We start from the raw sequence: 20,247 nt of genomic DNA on the forward strand, positions 1-20,247 counted from the left end.
AGGTTCAAAGCTCTTTTTAAAGGTCAATATCATTATCCCGTCTTTCTAGTCCAGGAAGCTCAGGCACAGACAAGGAACCGTCTTGACCAAGGCTAACCTTAAGGTCAGAAGCAGAGCCAGGAGTAGACCTCCATTCTCTGGTGTCCCAGTGCTCTGCTCTCACAACTAATCATATTGGCTTTAGTAGAAAAAGGATCGTATCGAAGGGTAATATTTTTGCCCGTTTTTGTCCCTCATTAGGCTTTTTTAAGACATGAAAGTATGACATGAAAGTATAAAGGAGTTCTGTACCTGCATTTGTCAGACTTGATTCTGTGAGTTCAGTTTTGGCCTCATTATCTAAGAGCGAACTATTCCATATTTGGAAAGCTGGCTGGAAGATACTACACATTGGAAAAGCTGGTGAAAACCACACTGAGGATGTGCAGTCTATAGTCAGTTACCTCTGTGATGGAAACGGATGCCATCTACTCATTTCTGAATCTCTTTGGAATTGATAACAGTTTTCTTCAAGAATATATTCCCAATCTGCTAGATCCTTAGCCATCGCACACATACACATGCACTGAATTTTAGGTTCTTTATTTTGCTTTTTCCTTCTGTTTAGCAGTAAGCTGTACTTGCACTGTCTACTCAAAACTACTACTGTCACTCTTTCAATGTTTCCTCCTTTGTTCAGCATGTGAATGGAAGTGTTTCAAGGAAAAGAAACAGTACACGAGGAAGTGTTGACAGTTACCAATTATGACCAAAATTCCTTTCTTCCTATAGTATTTTCTTCATTTGCTGTGGTTTTGTTTTTCAGATTTTCTTTCTTTGCAGTACAGTGCCTTCTTTCATCATTTCACTTCTTTGTTGACCTCTACAGTCTGTTTCTGGCTTCTTTTTCTGTCCTCTTTCACATTGTCTTTCCTTTGTTCTTATTTTGCCCTCCTTCACTTCAGATATTCTTGTCTGTGGATTAGACCAGTGTTCCTCAAACTTCTTTAAAGTGTTATCCCTTACTGGCTTCTATGGAAACCCAAGAGTCCCAAGAGTAGATAGGATGTCTTCAGCTTATGCACTTCTAAAGCTTTTCTTCCATCACTTCACAATCCCTTTTGAATACTTTCACGTGAAGAATATTTGAGAATTTGAGAATCACTGAGCTAGGCCAACCTCAGCTGAAAATCCATGGACCATAGATTAAAGTTTACCTAAAAAATGGGACGCTTCCTGTAGATTTGGGAGCTGGGTAGATGCCAACTGCATCTTTCTCATGGCCAGCATTGCAGAGTCTCCTGCTGCATGTTGGTTGACGTGGCTGTGAGTGTGACATGGAAGGTATAGGGCAGAAGTCAGGTATGTTTTCTCCCACAGTCATCTCCATTAAGCCCTAAAGTACTTCTGTGTTAAAAGAGTTTCTTCACTGCTTACTGTCCTCACTGACAGTTACTCTAACTGGGTTGCTTCTCTGCAATTTGCAGTGTGAAAACATGGAACTTCCTCGATTGGGTATGTGGTTCCAGAATGGTCCTGAGTGCAAGGATTTGACCGTTGAAGATGTTTGTGGAGTTTGAAGTTTCCTGTGTCTGACTGTTACGGGGATTTACTACGGAAAAGGCTGCTTATCCAGTCTGTTCTTTCCCTGTTTCTTCTCACGGGTGACCGTATGTTCACTTGTGCTTATGCGTATTCTGCCACTAGGCTGTGGGTATAGTGTGGATTGCAAGACTTCTTGTATTTCATATTGCATATTCTCAATTTTCACACCAACCTGTGTGTGTATTTGTGCACAAACTCTCACTGCTCCCACTAGCAATTTTTGTACCCTCCTTCCCCACTCCCCCACCCCCTACAAAAGCCACTGAAAAGCATAGGGGTTTTCCTTTACGAGTCATAATTTGCTCCTGGAGAAGCACCTTCTCACTTTTATTCACATATTTAAGAAGAGTAGTAAGAGTATCACTGCTTATCCCTTTGCTCTAGCAGGGATGTTATGTCTGTAGAAATATATTTTCCTTTCGACCCTCAAGATGGCCACTGTCTAGCAGAGGCATAATTTGCCAGACTGTCTATAAATCACATCCTGTGCTGTATCACTTTGATGTACTTGGTCATGGTTGCCTGGGTTTTCCTAGTCTCATTATCTCTGAAGAACTTGACCACACTTGAAGAGAAGATTATTTTTAAACGTGATGTTTTCAGAGTTCTTTATTTATCTCTTGGAAATTTTTATATATAGTAAATGAAGATGACTGTACAAGTGCTCTGAAAAGAAACACAGACTTTAATTCATTAAAGTCTAAATTTGCAAACACAGTACCCAACCAGGAACCCAAATTTAGATGTTTAATTGAGTTAGTGGGGCTTGGAGAGGAAGAAGGCAGGGAATTTGGTTCTGTGTTTTCAGCTAGGTAATTAGTGTGTAGTAATATATTTTTAAAGTTTTCATTTCAGTCCTACAACATCATTAGCAGGCATACAAATGAATCACAAATACGTCTTGGACTGTGGCATGATTTTCAAACCTTTAGAAAAAAATGAAGTGAGAAGAAGGGATCATCTGAAAAATAGGCTTAATGTGTAAGAAGAAAATAGCAGTTTCCTGTGAGAATGGAATTGGGTGTCAATATTTATCACAAAAAGTCAAAGGACTTGATTTCTTTTTTTTTTTTTTTCCAGTTTTTCTGCTACTTTTTATTCAGCTCTGTAGTTTGCACTTTTACTTTTCAGCAAAGCTACCAGAAGCGCTTCCTAAAATGTCCCAGTTGACAAATTCAGCTGACACCATCCTTGGCATCAGTTCCTATACTGCAGAGTTGTCTTTAATGGGGAGGTTTGGGGTTTTTTGTTTTGAATTTATTTTTGTTTTTAAGAAATGTCACAACCCATGCTGTGAAATAGCAGTATTTGGCTAAGAGGTTTATCCCTCCATTTTTTGAAATAACATTCTTCCTTCATTTAAAGGCTATTTATTATTTAGGATTTTTATTGTGAAATCTACCATAAGAGTACAGAAAACCTAGAAACTGATTTTGGCTAATTCATCTTTTAAATCTTTATTATTTAGTTTGGCATGTCTTTGTATAAACTGAATCTAATGTGCATGAATTAAATTACTCATCAACCACTTAAACCCTGTACTTCTAAACAAAACCCCAAACCCAAAACCTGTTCTAATTCCATTAGAGTCAGAACATTCAGTATGCTCTAGTTACAAAAATGTTATCAAGATATGGATTCATGAAGGTTGCATGACATTTAGCCCTGTCTATGGACATCATCATGAGAAAAAGAAAAAACAGTGGTCAAGAAGACTGAGTTCTGAATTTCCCTGCAAAATAAGTGTTTTAGGAGCATCTTCTGTGAACCCGGGAAATTCACTTGCATGTTTCTGCCCTTTTATTTCCCATCTGTGAAATGGCAGTGATACTTGCCTCCCCGGCAGAAGCAATGTGAGTACTTTCAGACAGTTGGACAGAAGGAGCTATAGAAATACAGAGACTGTAAGGGAGCAAATTATATTCCTTTTACGGTAATCATCTTCTCCTTTTTGTTGAGGTTTATTTAAAGCAAAGTAATTGCAGGGGTGAAACTTCATAGGCATAATTTAGATTTCAAGAAAGGGGCTAAGGAGGAGGAGATGGGGTGGTTGTATTTTAAGACCTAGAAGACACCGTTAAGTAGCTGATAATCCTTGAGAAGGGATTCTTTGTAGAGTGAATTTCTTTATCTTCTGCTATATTTAGAGAGCCAGGTAGAGTAAATATTTCATAATTAAGCATTCTAATTTTTTTTAATGTTGAGTTTCTTAGCTACGTTTTCTTTCAAAAGCATACCTGCCTCCATCATTCCGATTCAAGCAGTGTTTAGCATCACATGTATTTTCCAAGATTTCCTCCAGAGCTGAAAACCTGCGTCAGTCCACACCAGGTTGTATCCAGCCATTTCATTGGGATTTCACTGAGCACCTTTGGCAGCTGGGAGCTGTAAGAAAAGGGATTAGCGAGTGTTTGTCTGACACACACTGATCCCAGCACCTGCTGATTGGATTGAAGTAATCCTTTTACAAGTTACAAAACTCTATTATCAGAGCATTAAGAGAGGAGGAGGCAGTGATACACGCCACATCAAGGGTATATTAATTTAGGTAAACAGAACATAGGTTGCCATTTAATGTACTTGTGAATTACAGTCATTCTTGCAAAAGTTGCAGAATAGTCTAGCCTGGTAGATAATGCTGTACGCTGCTCATGCAAAGATGATACTTCTCTAGAAACCCAAGGACAATCATTTAAAATTATTTTAGATGGCATGCGTAAAGCACGACTGCTCTCTGTGTACATGCTTAGTTGTTTACAACAATATTTGCATCTAAAAATACAAAATTGAAACTATGGAATGCCATGGTGATGCCAGCCAACAATAAAAAATGAAAGTTAATTTATTTGCAAATAATACAACCTATTTGAAACAATCTAGGGATATTCTCAACCAGGCTGAATAGTTGCTTTGTTAGAGAATTGCCTCCCTCTTCTTTTTTTTTTTTTTAATTTTCCTTCATCACCTACCATATTATATGTGATATTAGTAGTGTTTTATGCCGATTTACTAGTAAAGCATCTTAGTAGTTTTTTTAACATTTAACTGAAAAGGTTTCAAAACTACTCTTCTCACTGGTGTAATCAGGTACTGAGAAAAACAAGAAAAAATAGATCAAAACACATTATGGTAGTAATACGGCTGCAAACACTGAGGAGGAAAAATAATTTCTCAGTGTATTTTATAAGGGCAAAATACAAATTCCCAGGATTTTATTTCCTATTTTTTTTTCACTTGTGGCTACTTTAGACAGTTCTTGGTGGTAAGATCAGGAGATCCAAGGTGGCACAGGACAAGTTAGAAAAGAACCTTCAGCCCGAAACAACTGACTACTCATATGATGAAGTCCTGGCTCCAGTAAAGTCAGGAGTGTTGCCATTGACAGTAGTGGATGCACAATACTTCCCAGGATTGAAAGTATGTGAGACTTTATAGCCAGATATTAATTTATTGATATTTCTTCCAGACACAAGTTTTGTGAGGTCCTGGCAATGAGTTGCCACAAGAGAATTTTTATTTTTATATGTATGTATATAAACTCAATGTAACTAGCCCATTAAAGTCACATTTCTCTACAGTTGATATTGAAAACTTGATTTGCCGTGTTAGGACTAAAGTTAGTGCTTGTCACTCCATAACTGTTGTTAAATTTCAGAGATGGAGCTGGTCTTGGTAGCAGCTATAGGCTCTGCTTTATTGACGGTTGCCTGGATCAGAGCATCAGAAACATCTATGGTGCTTCAATAGAACTACAACTATTGGAGAAAACTGATTTTCTTAACATGTTAGTTGCTTGAAAGACTCAGTGGGGATAGTGCATCCTCTCTTTATTTAAGGTCTGCTTTGTTAAGGAAGAAAGCTAGGAAAGATATGGGCATAGTTTGGCTTTGCTCCTGTGTTTTCTTCTATGTGGGGCACCACTAAGAGCATTCTTCATGGAAACACGTGTGATGAGCTCCCAGCCTTTGGTCTCTGCAAGAACACCACAGCAGCTCAGAGAGAAAGACCAACCTTCTGTAAACAAGGAAGAGCCCGAAGTAACTTCTGTTTCATCGTATTACTATGAAACTATGTCAGGAGATGTGAGAAATGCTTAGAAAATGTGAAGAAACATGTGGTGCTCTGCGTGATCTGAGTACGGCTCAGGATTCCAATAGTTACGCTTATCTCTGGGAGCTTTATTTGAGCAGATCTGGACAAGTGTGGGTGAACCAATACAGAAGAATAAAGTAATCATAATTTTATAAGAGGAGTGGGGAGAAGGAAAGAGGAGAAGTGAAATGAACCTTTCTATTGCTACTCCCCGAGTCCAGACTCCAGCCCTAGAAAATATTGGAGCACATATTAAAAAAAAAAATTGCTGATTATCTAGCGAGAGATTTTTCGAGGACATAAAAGGGAGATAAGTGTGAGGGTCTTATTTAAGAGGATGGGGAAGGTTGGAGTCTTCCCTTTGTGCATTTGCTAATCTCCTCCATCCTTTCCATTGGATACCAGCACAATGAGTAAGAATGTGCATAATTTTATAAACAAATCTTGCCTGGACAAACTTGATTGCTTTTTATTTAACTAAAACTACAAAATCAGTAGATGAAGTGAAAACAACAGATGTAATATATCCAGATTTTAATAAAGCCTTGAAACTGTCTCATGAACAGTTAATTGAAAAATTAATGTCAATTTTTTAAAGACAATTATGTGGATTGAAGTGTGGCTAAAGGGTGATATACAAAAAGTAATGATCAGAAACTGTGTATGGGAATGTCTGGCAGAGTACAGGAATTGTTGTTAGATGTAGTTATATTTAATTCTTTAAATAATGATTTGGAAGTGGTATCACAGTGTGAAATTCTGCACAGAAGTGATGACAGAGGAATAATTCAAAAGTTTAAAACCTTAGACCTGAAAACACATACAACAAATAACAGTTAAATTGCCTTTGAAGAAAAGAGTCACAAGAAGAGATGTCTGTAGTTTGTATAGATCCATTAATTCATGATCTGTGAAGACACTGAAATACATACGAGCAGAAATTATACAGAACAGCAATATTCTGTATATGCAGACTAGGGTTGAAATAAATGGATTGGTGACAACTGGTAGCAAATTAAGTTTGCAATAGAAAAGCAATATTAAGAAGCCATCTCAAATGAGGACTACTATTCCTTATTGAAAATATTTGAGTATTTCCAGGAATACAATGTGTAGTTCAGAACAGTTTCTGTCCCAAAAAGCAGTCACGAGCTGTGTTTTAAGCTTCTACTTTAGATACAGGACACTTAAACGTTAGCAAAGTTTCTTAACAAAGTACAAGACACAAGGCATTGTATGCAGGCCTGGAAATGCGTAATCAGGTAAGCGTCGTCCTTCTCTTAACTTCTGTAGCACTTTGAGTACTATGAGTGGTAACAGAGAAATTTACTGTGACACCACTAACGATACGGTATTAAGCCAGAAAAAGGATGGAGACAATCTTGTGCTGTGTTGAAGGTAAATTGCATTTATGCAGAAAGGTTTTCCTCTTACATATGGTCAATGCAAGGTATATTGAAGAAAACAAAGAAGTTTAAGCAGAATAGCAAAAATGCTGGAATGTCCTGTGCCACAACAATGTAGCCTACAAGTCAGCAAGGACCAAAGGCAAAAAAAGCCTTTACTTAAGTCAGTTGGAGGGAATAACAAAACAAATTGTTTCAAGTATGGTAGTTTAGCGCACAATTTGCTGTGGCGTAGCTAAGGCCAATTGTCTTCTCTCCACATTCTTTCTGAGGAGCCCAGTGAAGCACCACAGCCCTGCCTGGCCCTCCGCACCGCTGGAGAAAGCGGCAGCAGGTTGAAAGCCGTGGCTCTCGCACTGTTAGGTGAAAGGCCCGGATTTGCGCGGTCACCGTTCGCAAGGATTAAGATAATGTCCCATCTGCTTCTTCAGCTGACATTTGAGAATCGATTAGACCTGTCGAGGTCTGTCAATTTAACAGTTGCCCATCTTTTCATTAAAGGAGACATCCTCAGTCGTGAAAAGAGTGTCTAATCAAGTACCGTATTGGAAGTATGTTGTCAAAAATAACTGCTTTTTGTAATAGCTGAACATCAGCTAATAAAATAAGTGTTTTTGAAACAAGTATCTTGAGAGATGCAAACCATACTATCTCTAAAGAAGGTATTCAGAGATTGACCAGACAATTAGGATTTAATTGTTATATTTGTTAAATGAATTTAGTCACAGAGCACACGCTGGATGCCATTCCTGAAGTAAAGAAAAAAGTAAAGAAAAACAAAGTGGTTTGACACCGTATCACAACACCAACCGAGCACTCAGGAAGTTTTACCAAAGCCAAGCCAGGCTGCTGTGCTCTGTGTTTGTGCCTGTGTTCAAGCACACTGAATCTGTCTTAATATTTGCCACTGGCACTGGTTCTCTGGGCCAGAGATTCATTGTCCCTGGGACGGTTTTTCATCCTCTGGCTGAAAGCTCATCTTTTGCCATGTGACTGTCATGTCTCACACAGTAATAACAGATTTTACAACACATCCCCCTCTCTACATAACATTGATCCTTATCCTCCTTATCCCCATAACATGTTTGGTAGCTAGAGTATCTCATCTGGCATACAAGAGAAAATATGAACTGGGCTACCAATTGTCCTTGCAGGTGAGACCATGTGGAAATTAAGACTTAATGAAATTTAAGGTACATCAGGAGATCTGGCCAAGCAGACAGCGTTTCTTTAAATAATAGCGTATAGGTGGGATTACAGGACTTGATGTGGACATAGTGGTGAGACCAGACCTTTTTCAGCAGGCTTTGACAAGCATTACAATAACAGTGGTGACAACCTCTATTTATTTTTCCTGCTGTTCTGGGACAAGGAAAATCATGTGCATGTTTGACATGTTGGTCAGCTGGAGCTCAACTGGGCTAGGGATGCAAAGAATAATAAGAAGGGCTTCTACAGGTATGTCAGCCAGAAAAGGAAGGTCAAAGAAAGCGACACCCCCCTTGATGAGCAAGACTAGCAAACTGGCAACAAAGGACTAGGAGAAAGCTGGGGTACTCTACAACTTCTTTGCCTCAGTCTTCACTGGCAGCCTTTCCTCCCACACTTCTCGAGTGCATGGACTGCAAGATGGGGACTGGAGAAGCAAAGTCTCTCCCACTGTAAGAGAAGATCAAGTTCGTGACCATCTGAGGAACCTGACCATACATGAGTCTATGGGACCTGACGAGGTGCATCCCAGAGTCCTGAGGGAATTGGCTGATGTAGTTGCCAAGGCACTCTCCATGATATTTGAAAAGTCATGAGAGTCCAGGTGAAGTCCCTGGAGACTGGAAAAAGGGAGACATTGCACCCATTTTTAAAAATGGTAGCAAGGAGGACCCTGGGAACTATAGACCTGTCAGCCTCACCTTTGTGCCTGGGAAGATCATGGAGCAGATACTCCTAGAAGCTATGCTAAGGCACATGGAGGACAGGGAGGTGATTCGAAACAGCCAGCATGGCTTCACCAAGGACAAGTTCTGCCTGATCCAGCCTAGTGGCCTTCTATGATGGAGTGAACACATCAGTGGACAAGGGAAGAGCTACCGATGTCACCTATCTGGACTTCTGTCAGGCCTTTGACACAGTCCCCCACAACATCCTTCTCTCTAAATTGGAGAGATACAAATTTGATGGGTGGACTATTGGGTGGATAAGGAACTGGCTGGATGGTGGCATCCTTTGGGTAGTGGTCAACAGCTCAACATCCAGATAGAGATTGGTGATGAACGGTGTCCCTCAGGGGACCATGCTGGGACAAGTACTTTTTAATAACTTCATCAATGACATAGACAATGGGATTGAGTGCACCCTCAGCAAGTTTGCAGGCAACACCAAGCTGAGTGGTGCAGTTGGCATGCCTGAGGGACTGGGTGCCATCCAGAGGGACATGGACAAGCTCGAGAAGTGGGTCCATGTGAAACTTACGAGGTTCAACAAGGCCAAGTGCAGGGTCCTGCCACCTGGGTCAGGGCAAGCCCCAGTATCAGCACAGGCTGGGCGATGAAGGGATGGAGAGCAGCCCTGCCGAGAAGGACTTGGGGGTCCTGGGGGATGAAAAGCTGGACATGAGCCAGCAATGTGCACTTGCAGCCCAGAAGGCCAACTGTATCCTGGGCTGCATCCAAAGCAGCGTGGCCAGCAGGTCGAGGGAAGGTTTTCTGCCCCTCTGCTCCGCTCTGGTGAGACCCCACCTGGAGTGCTGCATCCAGCTCTGAAGCCCTCAGCACAGGAGAGACATGGACCTGTTGGAGCGGGTCCAGAGGAGACCACAGAAATGATCGGAGTGCTGGGATGAGGACAGGCTGAGAGAGTTAGGCTTGTTCAGCCTGGAGAAGAGAAGGCTCCGGGGAGACCTTATTGCAGCCTTTCAGTACTTAAGGGGGCTTATAAGAAAGATGGGGACCGACTTTTTAGCGTCGCCTATTGCAACAGGACAAGGGGCAATGGCTTTAAACTAAAAGAGGGTAGGTTTAGACTAGGTATAAGGAAGACATTTTTCACAATGAGGATGGTGAAACCCTGGCCCAGGTTGCCCAGAGAGGTGGTAGATGCCCCATCCCTGGAAACATTCCAGGTCAGGTTGGATGGGGCTCTGAGCAACCTGATCTAGTTGAAGATGTCCCTGCTCACTGCAGGGGAATTGGACTGGATGACCTTTAAAGGTCCCTTCCAGCCCCAACTATTCTATGATTCTATGTTTCTTATTTATTTCTTTTATACCAGGCAAACACTGCAGAATGTCTCATGAAAACATCCTAATTAAGGAGTGAATTTGAGTAGACATACAATCTCTAAAATATCAGAAGTTCTACTCAATGTAATGTACATCCAGCAGCTCCCAAGAGAGTGTTTCAAAATTACTAAGCTTCTGTTTAGCAAAATGGGGATGAGAGTAGAGGCTCTGAAGGACTGTAAACGAAACATTACTTAACTCTGAGGGAATTGTCTGTCTCCTGAATGTTTTAAAGCAAGCTTCTGTCTTGGTAGCTTTTTTAAAACTGTGTAAAGCAGATCTTCATATTGCACAGAGCCTTCCATTCAAATAGTCAAACACCTTTTCAAGATCTGTCAGGAAGTGCCCTGTGAGTCCGATCCACGTGTTGCAGGTGTTGATACTACATGAAAAGTGGCTGTCTGATTAAAGTAAAGATTTCAGTGTGTTTTCATTTGAACATTCATTTCCCTTGACACTCAGGATTCCCTGAAAAAGGAAGCTAAAAGTAAAAAGAATATTCTTTTTTAAAGAGAGATGAGTTATTTAAAAATATGCACTAAAAGCAATCAAATTACCTTAACTGTGTCACATTTCATGATTTAAAAAGAAAATAAAATTTATTTTTTAAAATATAGTTCTTGAAATCATCAAATAGACAGGTTGGAGCCAACGGGAGGCCCCTTGCTACGTACAGCCCTGCCTTAGGAATCAAATGTCATGGCCCTTTTCCTACAGCCTCATCGATCTCACAGTATTTTGGAGTCATTCAGTGTTGGCAGATGTGTATGTCCGCATAAAATGTCTCTGAAGTCTATGGGACATTGGTGACGGGCATGTCAAAATGAATGAGATTATAAAACTGTGGTTTAAAATGGGAAGATGCTACGGGCTGGCGCTGGGCTGCCTGATCTCGGCCTGCTGCATGCTGAACAGCTTCTCTGAAGCCAGGAGTCTTGGCTCAGCGTTATTTTAAGATTTTCCTAGTTCTTCCCTTTGCCTCATAAAAATTCTTATATACTGACTATTCTCTGCTCAGGACAGATTATCCTTTTTTGATTGCGTTCAGTAAACATGCCCAGGCACTGATTTGCTAGGAGAAAAGAACAGGATCTTTAGCCTCCCTCCTTTCCCCGGTAGCAACAGCCTTTCGACAAGGACAAGAAACTCCGAGAGTGGTGGTTTCCTCTCACTAACTTGCAGGTGAAGGCTGGGGGCACGTTGCTGAGCCGCTGCCTGTACGCACGATGGGGCCACGCAGCTCCCCCGGCTCCCCAGCCGTCAGGTCACCGCTCCGTCCACTGCAGCGCTCCTTCCTTCGTTACAGAAAAGAAGCCATCACACAGGAGGTGCTTTGATTGTATCTAGGCCACCGCTATTTTCCACCTCCTTTAGAAATGTTTCTTCTAACGTGAGATATTTCTACATCCTTAAAGCTATCCTGTCTGGAAGCATCGCTTCTTGAATTGCTTTTCAGTAACAGGTTTGATTTACAAATCTCGCGTAAAGACGCACGCACCCGACAAACCCTGCACAAAACAAAGCTGTGTGTCAGGGCCTCTTTTGTAACCGAAAAAACGTTCAAGCTGCAAGAGAGAGCAGCCTCCTCTCCTGCCTCGCCGGTGGGGTGGGAAGCGCGGTGGAGCGACAGCTTTAGCAGAGCTCCCGCTCGGCGGAAGACAGGCTGCAAGATTTTTGCACCTCCTGTTAAACCCGCCGAGAGGGCAGGCGAGCCTTTCTTCTTCAAAGCATGTTCGGGAAGAACTATTCAACATAACGGAGATTGTCTATGGAAAGGGATTTCTAAGCAATTAAACTGCTTTTTATACTTTCCAGGGAATCCTTTCCAGGAGCTTTTTCTAGACCGGTGTTGCTACAGATTGGGCTGCACTAGTGAGCGCGCCCGCAGGAGCCGCTGTGACTGATGTCTGGGCCACAGGCACCCATAGCTCTGCTCCCGACCCCGTCTGGGCCCTGAGCCTGTCCCCTAAACAGTCTGTCCCTTTTTTAATCGGTTTAAGGATGTGAACTTTAGCCGACCTTGTAAAGGTAGTGTGGAGTTTAATTTACAAATACAAACTGGGTGTAATGTGTGATTATTCTGTTGCTTACTGTAGGAGAAGATGACAGGCTCTGGAAGGTAATTTGGCTGTGTACGTAGGCTTATGGCACCAGGTGATCACTTTCTTAATTTTCACGTTAAAGAGAGGGGAAGAATTCTGCTTTTTCCCACCCTTCCTTCTTTCTGCTCCCTTCCCCTCACCTACTGGGATGATTTTCAGGTCCATGGGGTGAAGGAATATGGTTTTAGTTCACTTTTGGCAAACCTTTGGAACTGAATTCCCCATCCAGTGCTGTCCTGAATCTCTAGCCTTGAGAGAGCTGCAAAAACTTAAGACCTGCACCAATATACTCTGATGGTCTGTCATTCCTGCCACAGACAGTTAATTTTTCTTTGGTGATGCTTCTCCTAACACTATTGACTTTACTGAATACCAGGTACAATCTTTAACAGCATATATTAATATTAATTAACAGCACTTTCTCAGTTCAAGGCCCTCTCTGTGCCAGTCCATGTGTAGTACAAGTTCCTAATGACCCAGTACTTGAGGCATGACACTTCAGCCTGGTGATTTTTTAATTCTCTTCAACCGCTGTATCGTTGTTGTGACTTGCATATGTGCTTGAACTTCGGTTTTAAAAGCCTTCGGTTTGATGTGAGCTGTTGTTGTAGTAAGTAATTTTTATCAGTGGACTTTTGTTTCTTTTTCTCTACCTGATGAAAGAGACATTTGGGCTTACATTTTCTAGGTGCTTAAGAAGACACAGTTTTCTCCTGAAGCTCAGTAGCTGGGGGTTTCAAGCATTTCTTCTCTGTTAGTGCTGGTACATATTAGCGTTCTCATTTGGTATAGCACAAATAAACTTGAAGTTGACTTGAAGTAAATTAATTGGGCATAAGACGGTGTATTTTGTCCCCAAAGCTCAGAGTTCTTGATTTTTCATTCCTGACCATTCTTCCCTCCTGTTAGGATAAAAGTGTCTGAGCTTTCAACATTTTGGAAAGCTGGAAACAAGTTCTGAGCAAGTACTTTTTTAGAAAAGCCCTGAATTATACCTTAAGTCTTCCCATTCTGATTTCCATCCTGAGATACATCCTTTTAGCTTAGCTTTGAGCCTGGATAAGTCAGTGCTTAATACCGTATTCTTTTAATTCCAGTCCTACATGGAAGATCATCTGAAAAACAAGAATCGTCTAGAGAAAGAGTGGGAAGCTCTGTGTGCTTATCAGGCTGAACCCAATGCCACCACCGTTGCACAGCAGGAGGAAAATACCCAGAAGAATCGCTCACGGGCTGTACTACCATGTATGTACACTTTAATTTGAATGATCGCATTTTAAGTTCTTTATACTTCTCTTCATATCCTTTGCACAGTGGTTTGAAAGCTACAGATGACAGGCAAACGCAATACAGAGTAGCTTTTATGTGTGCTAGAAAACTGTAGCTATAGCTATGGGCTGGGCGCGCGTCCTTGTTGTCATATCAGACGCTTCTTATCTCCTTATAGCTTGCATATATGTTACAAAAATGCACCACTACGTGACATAGCGCTGCTGCTGCAGCTGTGCTGTCTCATGAAACTCAATAGCCAGAGTGCTTTTCAGTGCTGGAATATACTTTCTGTACAAGAGTGGCATCTGTAGCCATCCAGTGGAAAGAAGTTTGGCTTGTGTTTAGAGAAGTTGGTGTCATGTCCATCCAACAGTAATATCAGTAGTCTATAATCAGAGCTAGATGATCTGTTTTTCAGATACTCAGCTGTACTGAATGAGCCCCTTTAGGCTTCAGTGGATAGGCTTGCAAACTGGCTTCTCTCACTACTAGGCTTAGGCTAAAAAGAGAAAGAAAAAAAAAAAGCAGCCAGTGTTTGTATTCTTAGAATCTGCTCCTTCCTGTAAGCAGTCACCCTTCTAAGCCTGAAATAAAAGCAACACATTTTTCCAATGCAAATATATGTAGCTCATAGATTACACTGGTAATCTATGGCCACACATTTTATTAAGCAACCAATGAAACAAAACTGAAACTGAGAATATATGCACAGTCCACAGCAACAAAAAAGCTCTCAGTCAGTGTGCCCACAATCCAGCTGGGTAGCTTGGCAAACATACATAACTATTTTAATTTTTAAAGTGCCCTGAAAACATTATTTTTCCCTATGAGAGCCTTGAGTAAGTACTATTCCTCCTTTAGAAATGGGGAAATGACAGGTAATGCATTAAGTAAATGTCAGAGCCAGATTTAGAGTGAAGATTCTTTGGAAGTACATGGTAATTTAACCAAGCCCGTCAGTCCTTGCATGTTTGCTTTAGCAGAATTTGGCTCTCTTGTTTGTATAGAGGTTCTTCTTGCAATACTTTGCTGCATAGGAGACAAGTACAGTAGTTTGGTGGCATGAATTGTCCTGAGTAAATATGGTGCTGGTCAAAAGCCTTTTGGGGCAACAGCAAGAGTATTCTGACTTCCATGTGTTTTGAGATCAGGTCTGTTGAAAAGTTCTAAGGAAGTCACCATGAAAGTTAAAGGAGTGCAAGACTTCTGTGTTCTTTTCCATCCTGAATAAAAAGCATTTAACCAACATGACAGGAAGCAAAAATTGCTCCATGATAATGTGTACTGATCCAAATTGATCTTCCTGCTTGAAGTTTTCTTCTCAATGTGGACTTACAGTCAGTCCATCTTAAGCTGTTCCAAGTGCCGCCTTATAAATTAAGCCCGACTGTTTCTGGTTGCTGCCTTGGAGACAACATGGAGCTACAGGTGTTGCCAGAAATTGATGCTGATCATTCAGCCAATGTAGTAAACATGTCTGCATGACACAGTAAGCTATAAGGTAGGGACCCTCAGCCTAGACCATTCTAGCTCTGAATCCAGAAGTAACATAGCTGCAGCAGTGCTAAAGAGCAGAGATTTTTAGCTTGGGTGTCATGCCCACACTAGAGAGCTGAACTATTTTCAGAGCTAAAGTGGTCTGTCTCTTTTCACCATATTGTACCATGTGGATGGTTCCGCCTACGCTGATCAGCCTTCAGCTGACAAGCCTTTGCCACTGCTTCTTCCATGGCATGTTGTTACGCCTGTTCTTCCCATCACCGCGTCTAGACTGAATCAGTACTACCTGGGAAACTATTTGGACATGGACAGTGTGGTGGTAGTTTATCTGAGGCTTTAATTAGAAGTATTTTAGCACATTTAAAATCCCTTAGTACTTTTACAAGAGTAAAACGCTATTTTCTTGGCTTTGTTACATGTGGAAACTTCTATTATAGCTATTAGTGCACTTTTTGAGTGAATTGCACAAAATTGCCTTCCCTCACTTTCTGAAGTTGCTGTGCACTGGTAAACAGCTGTCACGTTATACCCTTAAAACTGCTTTGATGGTGGGTGGAAAGTGTGGTATAGAGTTTAAACAATATTGAATTTTGATAGGGTGATGGTTATTGCAGACTAAGAATAGCATGAGATGAGAAAGAGACCAGTTTGCCCACTTATTTTTACTTTCTTTGACATTAAAACTATAGCAAAAGTCACAGATTTACTTCATAAAAAATTAAGAAGCAAAGCTGGTATGCTTTTGATATGCGACAAAGTTGTTATGCTACATTCAAAGTATTCTCATGGAGTAATGCCTTGTTAGCATTTCCTTACCCCTTTCGTATTCATAATCACCTTGACAAGGTAGAACAAGATTGCCAATTCATGTAAAAGATTTCATCTTAGGAAGGCTTCAAAGAAGCTTTAATATCATGTTGTATTTACTTTGTGTTTTCCTTTCTTACCCAGTCTTAAAATAATATGATATTATTTTTTACTGATTATGTAACTGATGTAATTTCTAGCTTAACATTATCTTTAATCTCACAATTTTATCATATCTTACTCTTATACCTATCTTCTCTATTTACAAACAGCTTTTAAAATACTTGGTAGCAGAACACCTTGGCACCAAAGTTAATTAATTGCCAGTTAAAAAAATTCTAACAATTGAAGTAACTTGGACCTTCTAGATTAACAAAACTGCATCCTTTTATCCAAGCAACAAGCAGATTGCTATAATGTAGAGCAATGGGATACCTTTTTTTCTGTATGATCACAGGAGCAGCTCAATTTGTTGGTGTCCAAAAAAAAGCTTTCCAGACTTTATTTTCTTTTCTTCCATCGCTACAAAATAAAACCACCTCAATAGGGTCAATACTGTATGTTGTTATGTATGTATACTATAGATACATATAGGTATTTTAAACATCTGGCAAACAACTTTTTGCAATGAGCATCTGTCAAACAGCGGTTTGTATTAGTTGTCTACTGTAGCTGTGTCCACAGGTCATGGTATATATTAGAGCAACCTGGTCTCCTCTGTGCTTTGTTTTTTGTCCAAAGGGAAGGAGAGTGTTTGGGGGCAAAGTGCGCACCCAGCTCCGAGGCTTCTGTGCAGCCAGAGCACAGCCAGGGGATGTGTGCTGAGGGGGGAATGCCTGAGCGGGGGGTACTTGCTCAGGGTGTGGGCATTGTCTGTGTCAGTAATGCGCATACAAATAGTGCTCTGGAGTAAGTTAAGAAGAGTTCCGTTTTGTGCAAATAACCTATGGGCAAAATAATGCTAATCAACAATTTATGATTCTTCACAGTCTTCACATGGCTCCACTTTTGCTCCTCAGTAGTTCTTCACTTTCTTACTTCAGTGTAGTTCTGTATAGTGCTTTGTATAGAAAAATAATATCAGTCTAAATCTAGAAAGAGTGTGATGGTCTGGGCAGAATGTGCCAGATGTGTGATGCCTGGATTCAGACAACCCAAAGTTGCCAATATTCCTTGTGTCCAGCCTTTGTTTGTTGTTCCTTTTCCTTCAGAAGTATCTGACTAAAAGGAAACAGAAGACAGAGGAAATTAGGTAAGATGTGAATCTTATTTTTCCAGGCTTTCAGTCGCCATCTGAAAAACAACAAAAGTAATAGATCTTCATAAAGTCGCAGGGCCACTGTGAAATAAATAGAAGACTGTGAGATGGTGTACTACTGTAGTATTGGTGACTAAATAATCCAGATAGATATGACATTTTATGCTCAACTCAGTTGTTTAAACATGGGAATCTAGTGCCATTTGAGATGCCTAAAGTATTCAAGGCACCCACACAGAGCTGGTAGCTATAACACAGGCTCTAGCTGCTAGCTTGAGTGTCTTTAGGGCACCCCACATATCACTAGAAACCTACACTGAGGCATTGAAGCAAGTTCTCTGGGCACGATTCTGTGATACCGTAGACTAAGACGCCTAAATTTAAGTGCCTGCATGTAGCTGCCTCCATGTGAGCCAGGTGTCAAAGCACCCGTTACAGGCAGTGAAAAGCCAGTCAGTGCAGTGGCACCAAGGGATCTGTGCAATGACCAAAAGTAGTTTTTTTTATTTTTAGTGAAATGAGTAGCTCTAGGATGCCATTGGATATCCTGTGTGAGCTTCAGATGCTGGTTCCTTAGGATACAAGTCATTAGGTCTTGTGTCATATCAGTTAACCTCAGGCAATGTCCTGTCTACTCTACAGTTTCTCAAATGGTGTGACATATTCATGTTTAGCCAACTAAATCAAGCCCCATTAACTGTAACCCAGTCCACATGAAGAAATCTGTATGAGACACCAAAACTTAGATTTCTGTCTGCAAATTGAGTTTTTATATATTGCAAACTCATGTGTGCTTGCTTTATATTTTATCCTTTATCCTCCACCCTTTAAAATGTATACTTTATATTTTATATGTATATAAAATACAGCATTGTGTTGTATTTCTCTGCAGCTGTAGGTTATTTCTAGTCTTCTTGCTTAGGAAGTCTCTCCTCCACACATATCCATCTATACATTTTGCTTTTCTTTCAGCTGTGGCTTGGCTGGAGCTATAGTGAATGCAAAGTAGTTCAGCATTCAGCAGTAGCTGTTGTAGATATTTGAAACGATGACTAGTTGTAGCTTGGCCAGATTGCAGTAGCTAGTAACAGCATCTGTCTTTTCTCTCACTCCCTTATTACCTTCCCTCTCCTCTCCTATTTCTTCATTCATCTTTCTTGCTTGCCTTTTAGATTGATCTTATATGTCTTCCTTTTCTGTCATCCCCTTCCTCTTTTATTTCCTGTTTCTCCTGCTTCTCTTTACCTGCTTGTAACATAATGAATATTCAGTTTACCCAAAAAATCTTGTACATTCAGCGTTTTCCTCATAGTGCTTATTGTTAACATAACAAACTGATGTCCATGGTATTCTTTTTTTCTTTTTCATCTTTTTCTGCCTGGTTCTGAAGAGCTATTATGCCAGTTCCTAGAAGCTTTGAGGTGATAACAGGCATAGACAAGCACAATCTGTTCATTGTCAATATGAACGCTTGATGCTGCAGCTGAAGCACACATGGGTGCAAATTCTTGATATATGCATAAAACACATGTACAACCTTTTTTGCACACTGTTTTTTTTCTGAACGCAAATACAAAATCTCACCACCTTTTCACTACCAAAGCCTTAGCATGTCTCACCCTCTGATTAAACCCTTCAAGACAGCAGGATAGTGATATGGCACACTAAATCAGAGGGTCTGGGTAAAACATTATGTTTAAAAAAAAGATTCCTGGAGTTACTGATCTGACACTTGGCTTTTATTGGAGAGTCACACTGACATCTGTTTGCTAAATACTGATGAATCACTGTCTGCTCTCTCTCACTCATCCATTTGAAAACATTTCACACGTTTTCTTTGGTGATTAGTTCAGACACATTTGCTATCCAATGAATGGGGTTTCTCCTGAATGCTTACTTAAGGTAGATGAGAGACCACATTTAGTGCGTGTAACCTGCATATCTCCTGCACAGCCAAAAGGTTTCCTAGCTGTAGTTCTTCAAGCGCTCTCTGACAGTGCTCTTTGTAAAGCTTTCTATGCAAAATCTTGGGTAGCCCCAAGATCTCATATGTCACAAATTCTTTTTTTATGTTTCAGATTTTTTGTGCAGTGGTGCCAAAGTAAAAGTGGAAGTGAATAATGTGCATGAACATGTTCCCTTTCTCATCTTCTTCACCCTCATATTGTGTTGAAACCTTAGCAGAGGAAATAATTTTATATGAAAAGTAAAGAATAGGTCTTCATTCATTTAACATGACTTGTTCACCTCTAATCCTGTTCCAGAATGTTGCTCACATTGGTGGGTTAAATTTTGCTGATGAGATTGAGTGACTATAAACAACACTCATTCAAGCACACCTTTGTCTTGCTCATGTATTGAACTGCCATGACATTACTAGTGAATAAACCTAAACAGAGCCCAAACCGTCTGTCTCTGCTTTCCTGTGTGGTACTTACTATGTTTGATAACTCATTTATTGTTCCTCATTTTTAAAATAGTAATTGGTACTTAACAGTTTAAAAAGCCAACCTGTAATTCTGCTGTTAAGAATGGTGTCACAGTCCACTAGACAAGGTACAAAGGAGGACAAGGTGTATTCATGTGCTCTTATTTTGTATGTTTGAATAACTGGTGGAAAGATCCTCTGAAAACATCCGTGTCCGTGTTCAACTGTAGAGAGTTACAGAAAGGGCAGCTCCATGACCTCTCACCACAATATACTGTGCAGGGTAGGTTTACTGAGAAGTATAAATTGTGCTGGTTATGTATCAGATACAAGATGTTTGAGATTCATATGTAAAGACTTAGACATCTCACATAAATTATCTGCATGTGGTCTGGTCTTTCTTTCTTTCTTTAGTCAATGGAAAGAAGTGGGCATTTCTCGAGTGCAGTTTGGCCTGTTTGAGACAGCTAAATCAGGATGAGATAATTCATGACACAGAAATATTTCTTTTGTCTTAGCAG

The 20,247-nt window shown here is 40.5% G+C and overlaps 1 protein-coding gene across 1 annotated transcript in view; it reads left to right on the forward strand.

Annotated features, from left to right (window-relative positions):
* PTPRN2 (protein tyrosine phosphatase receptor type N2) overlaps positions 1-20,247 on the forward strand; it is a gene marked incomplete at its 3' end in the record, with an annotated part of 669,211 nt that overhangs the window by 594,380 nt on the left and 54,584 nt on the right. The window contains exon 15 of the mRNA XM_081996867.1: positions 13,559-13,706. Within this exon, the coding sequence (XP_081852993.1) occupies positions 13,559-13,706 (148 nt within the window). The remainder of the gene's footprint in view (positions 1-13,558; positions 13,707-20,247) is intronic.

This window comes from Phaethon aethereus, assembly GCF_964289735.1.
Source record: "Phaethon aethereus genome assembly, chromosome: 2".
In the NCBI taxonomy this organism is placed as follows: domain Eukaryota; kingdom Metazoa; phylum Chordata; class Aves; order Phaethontiformes; family Phaethontidae; genus Phaethon; species Phaethon aethereus.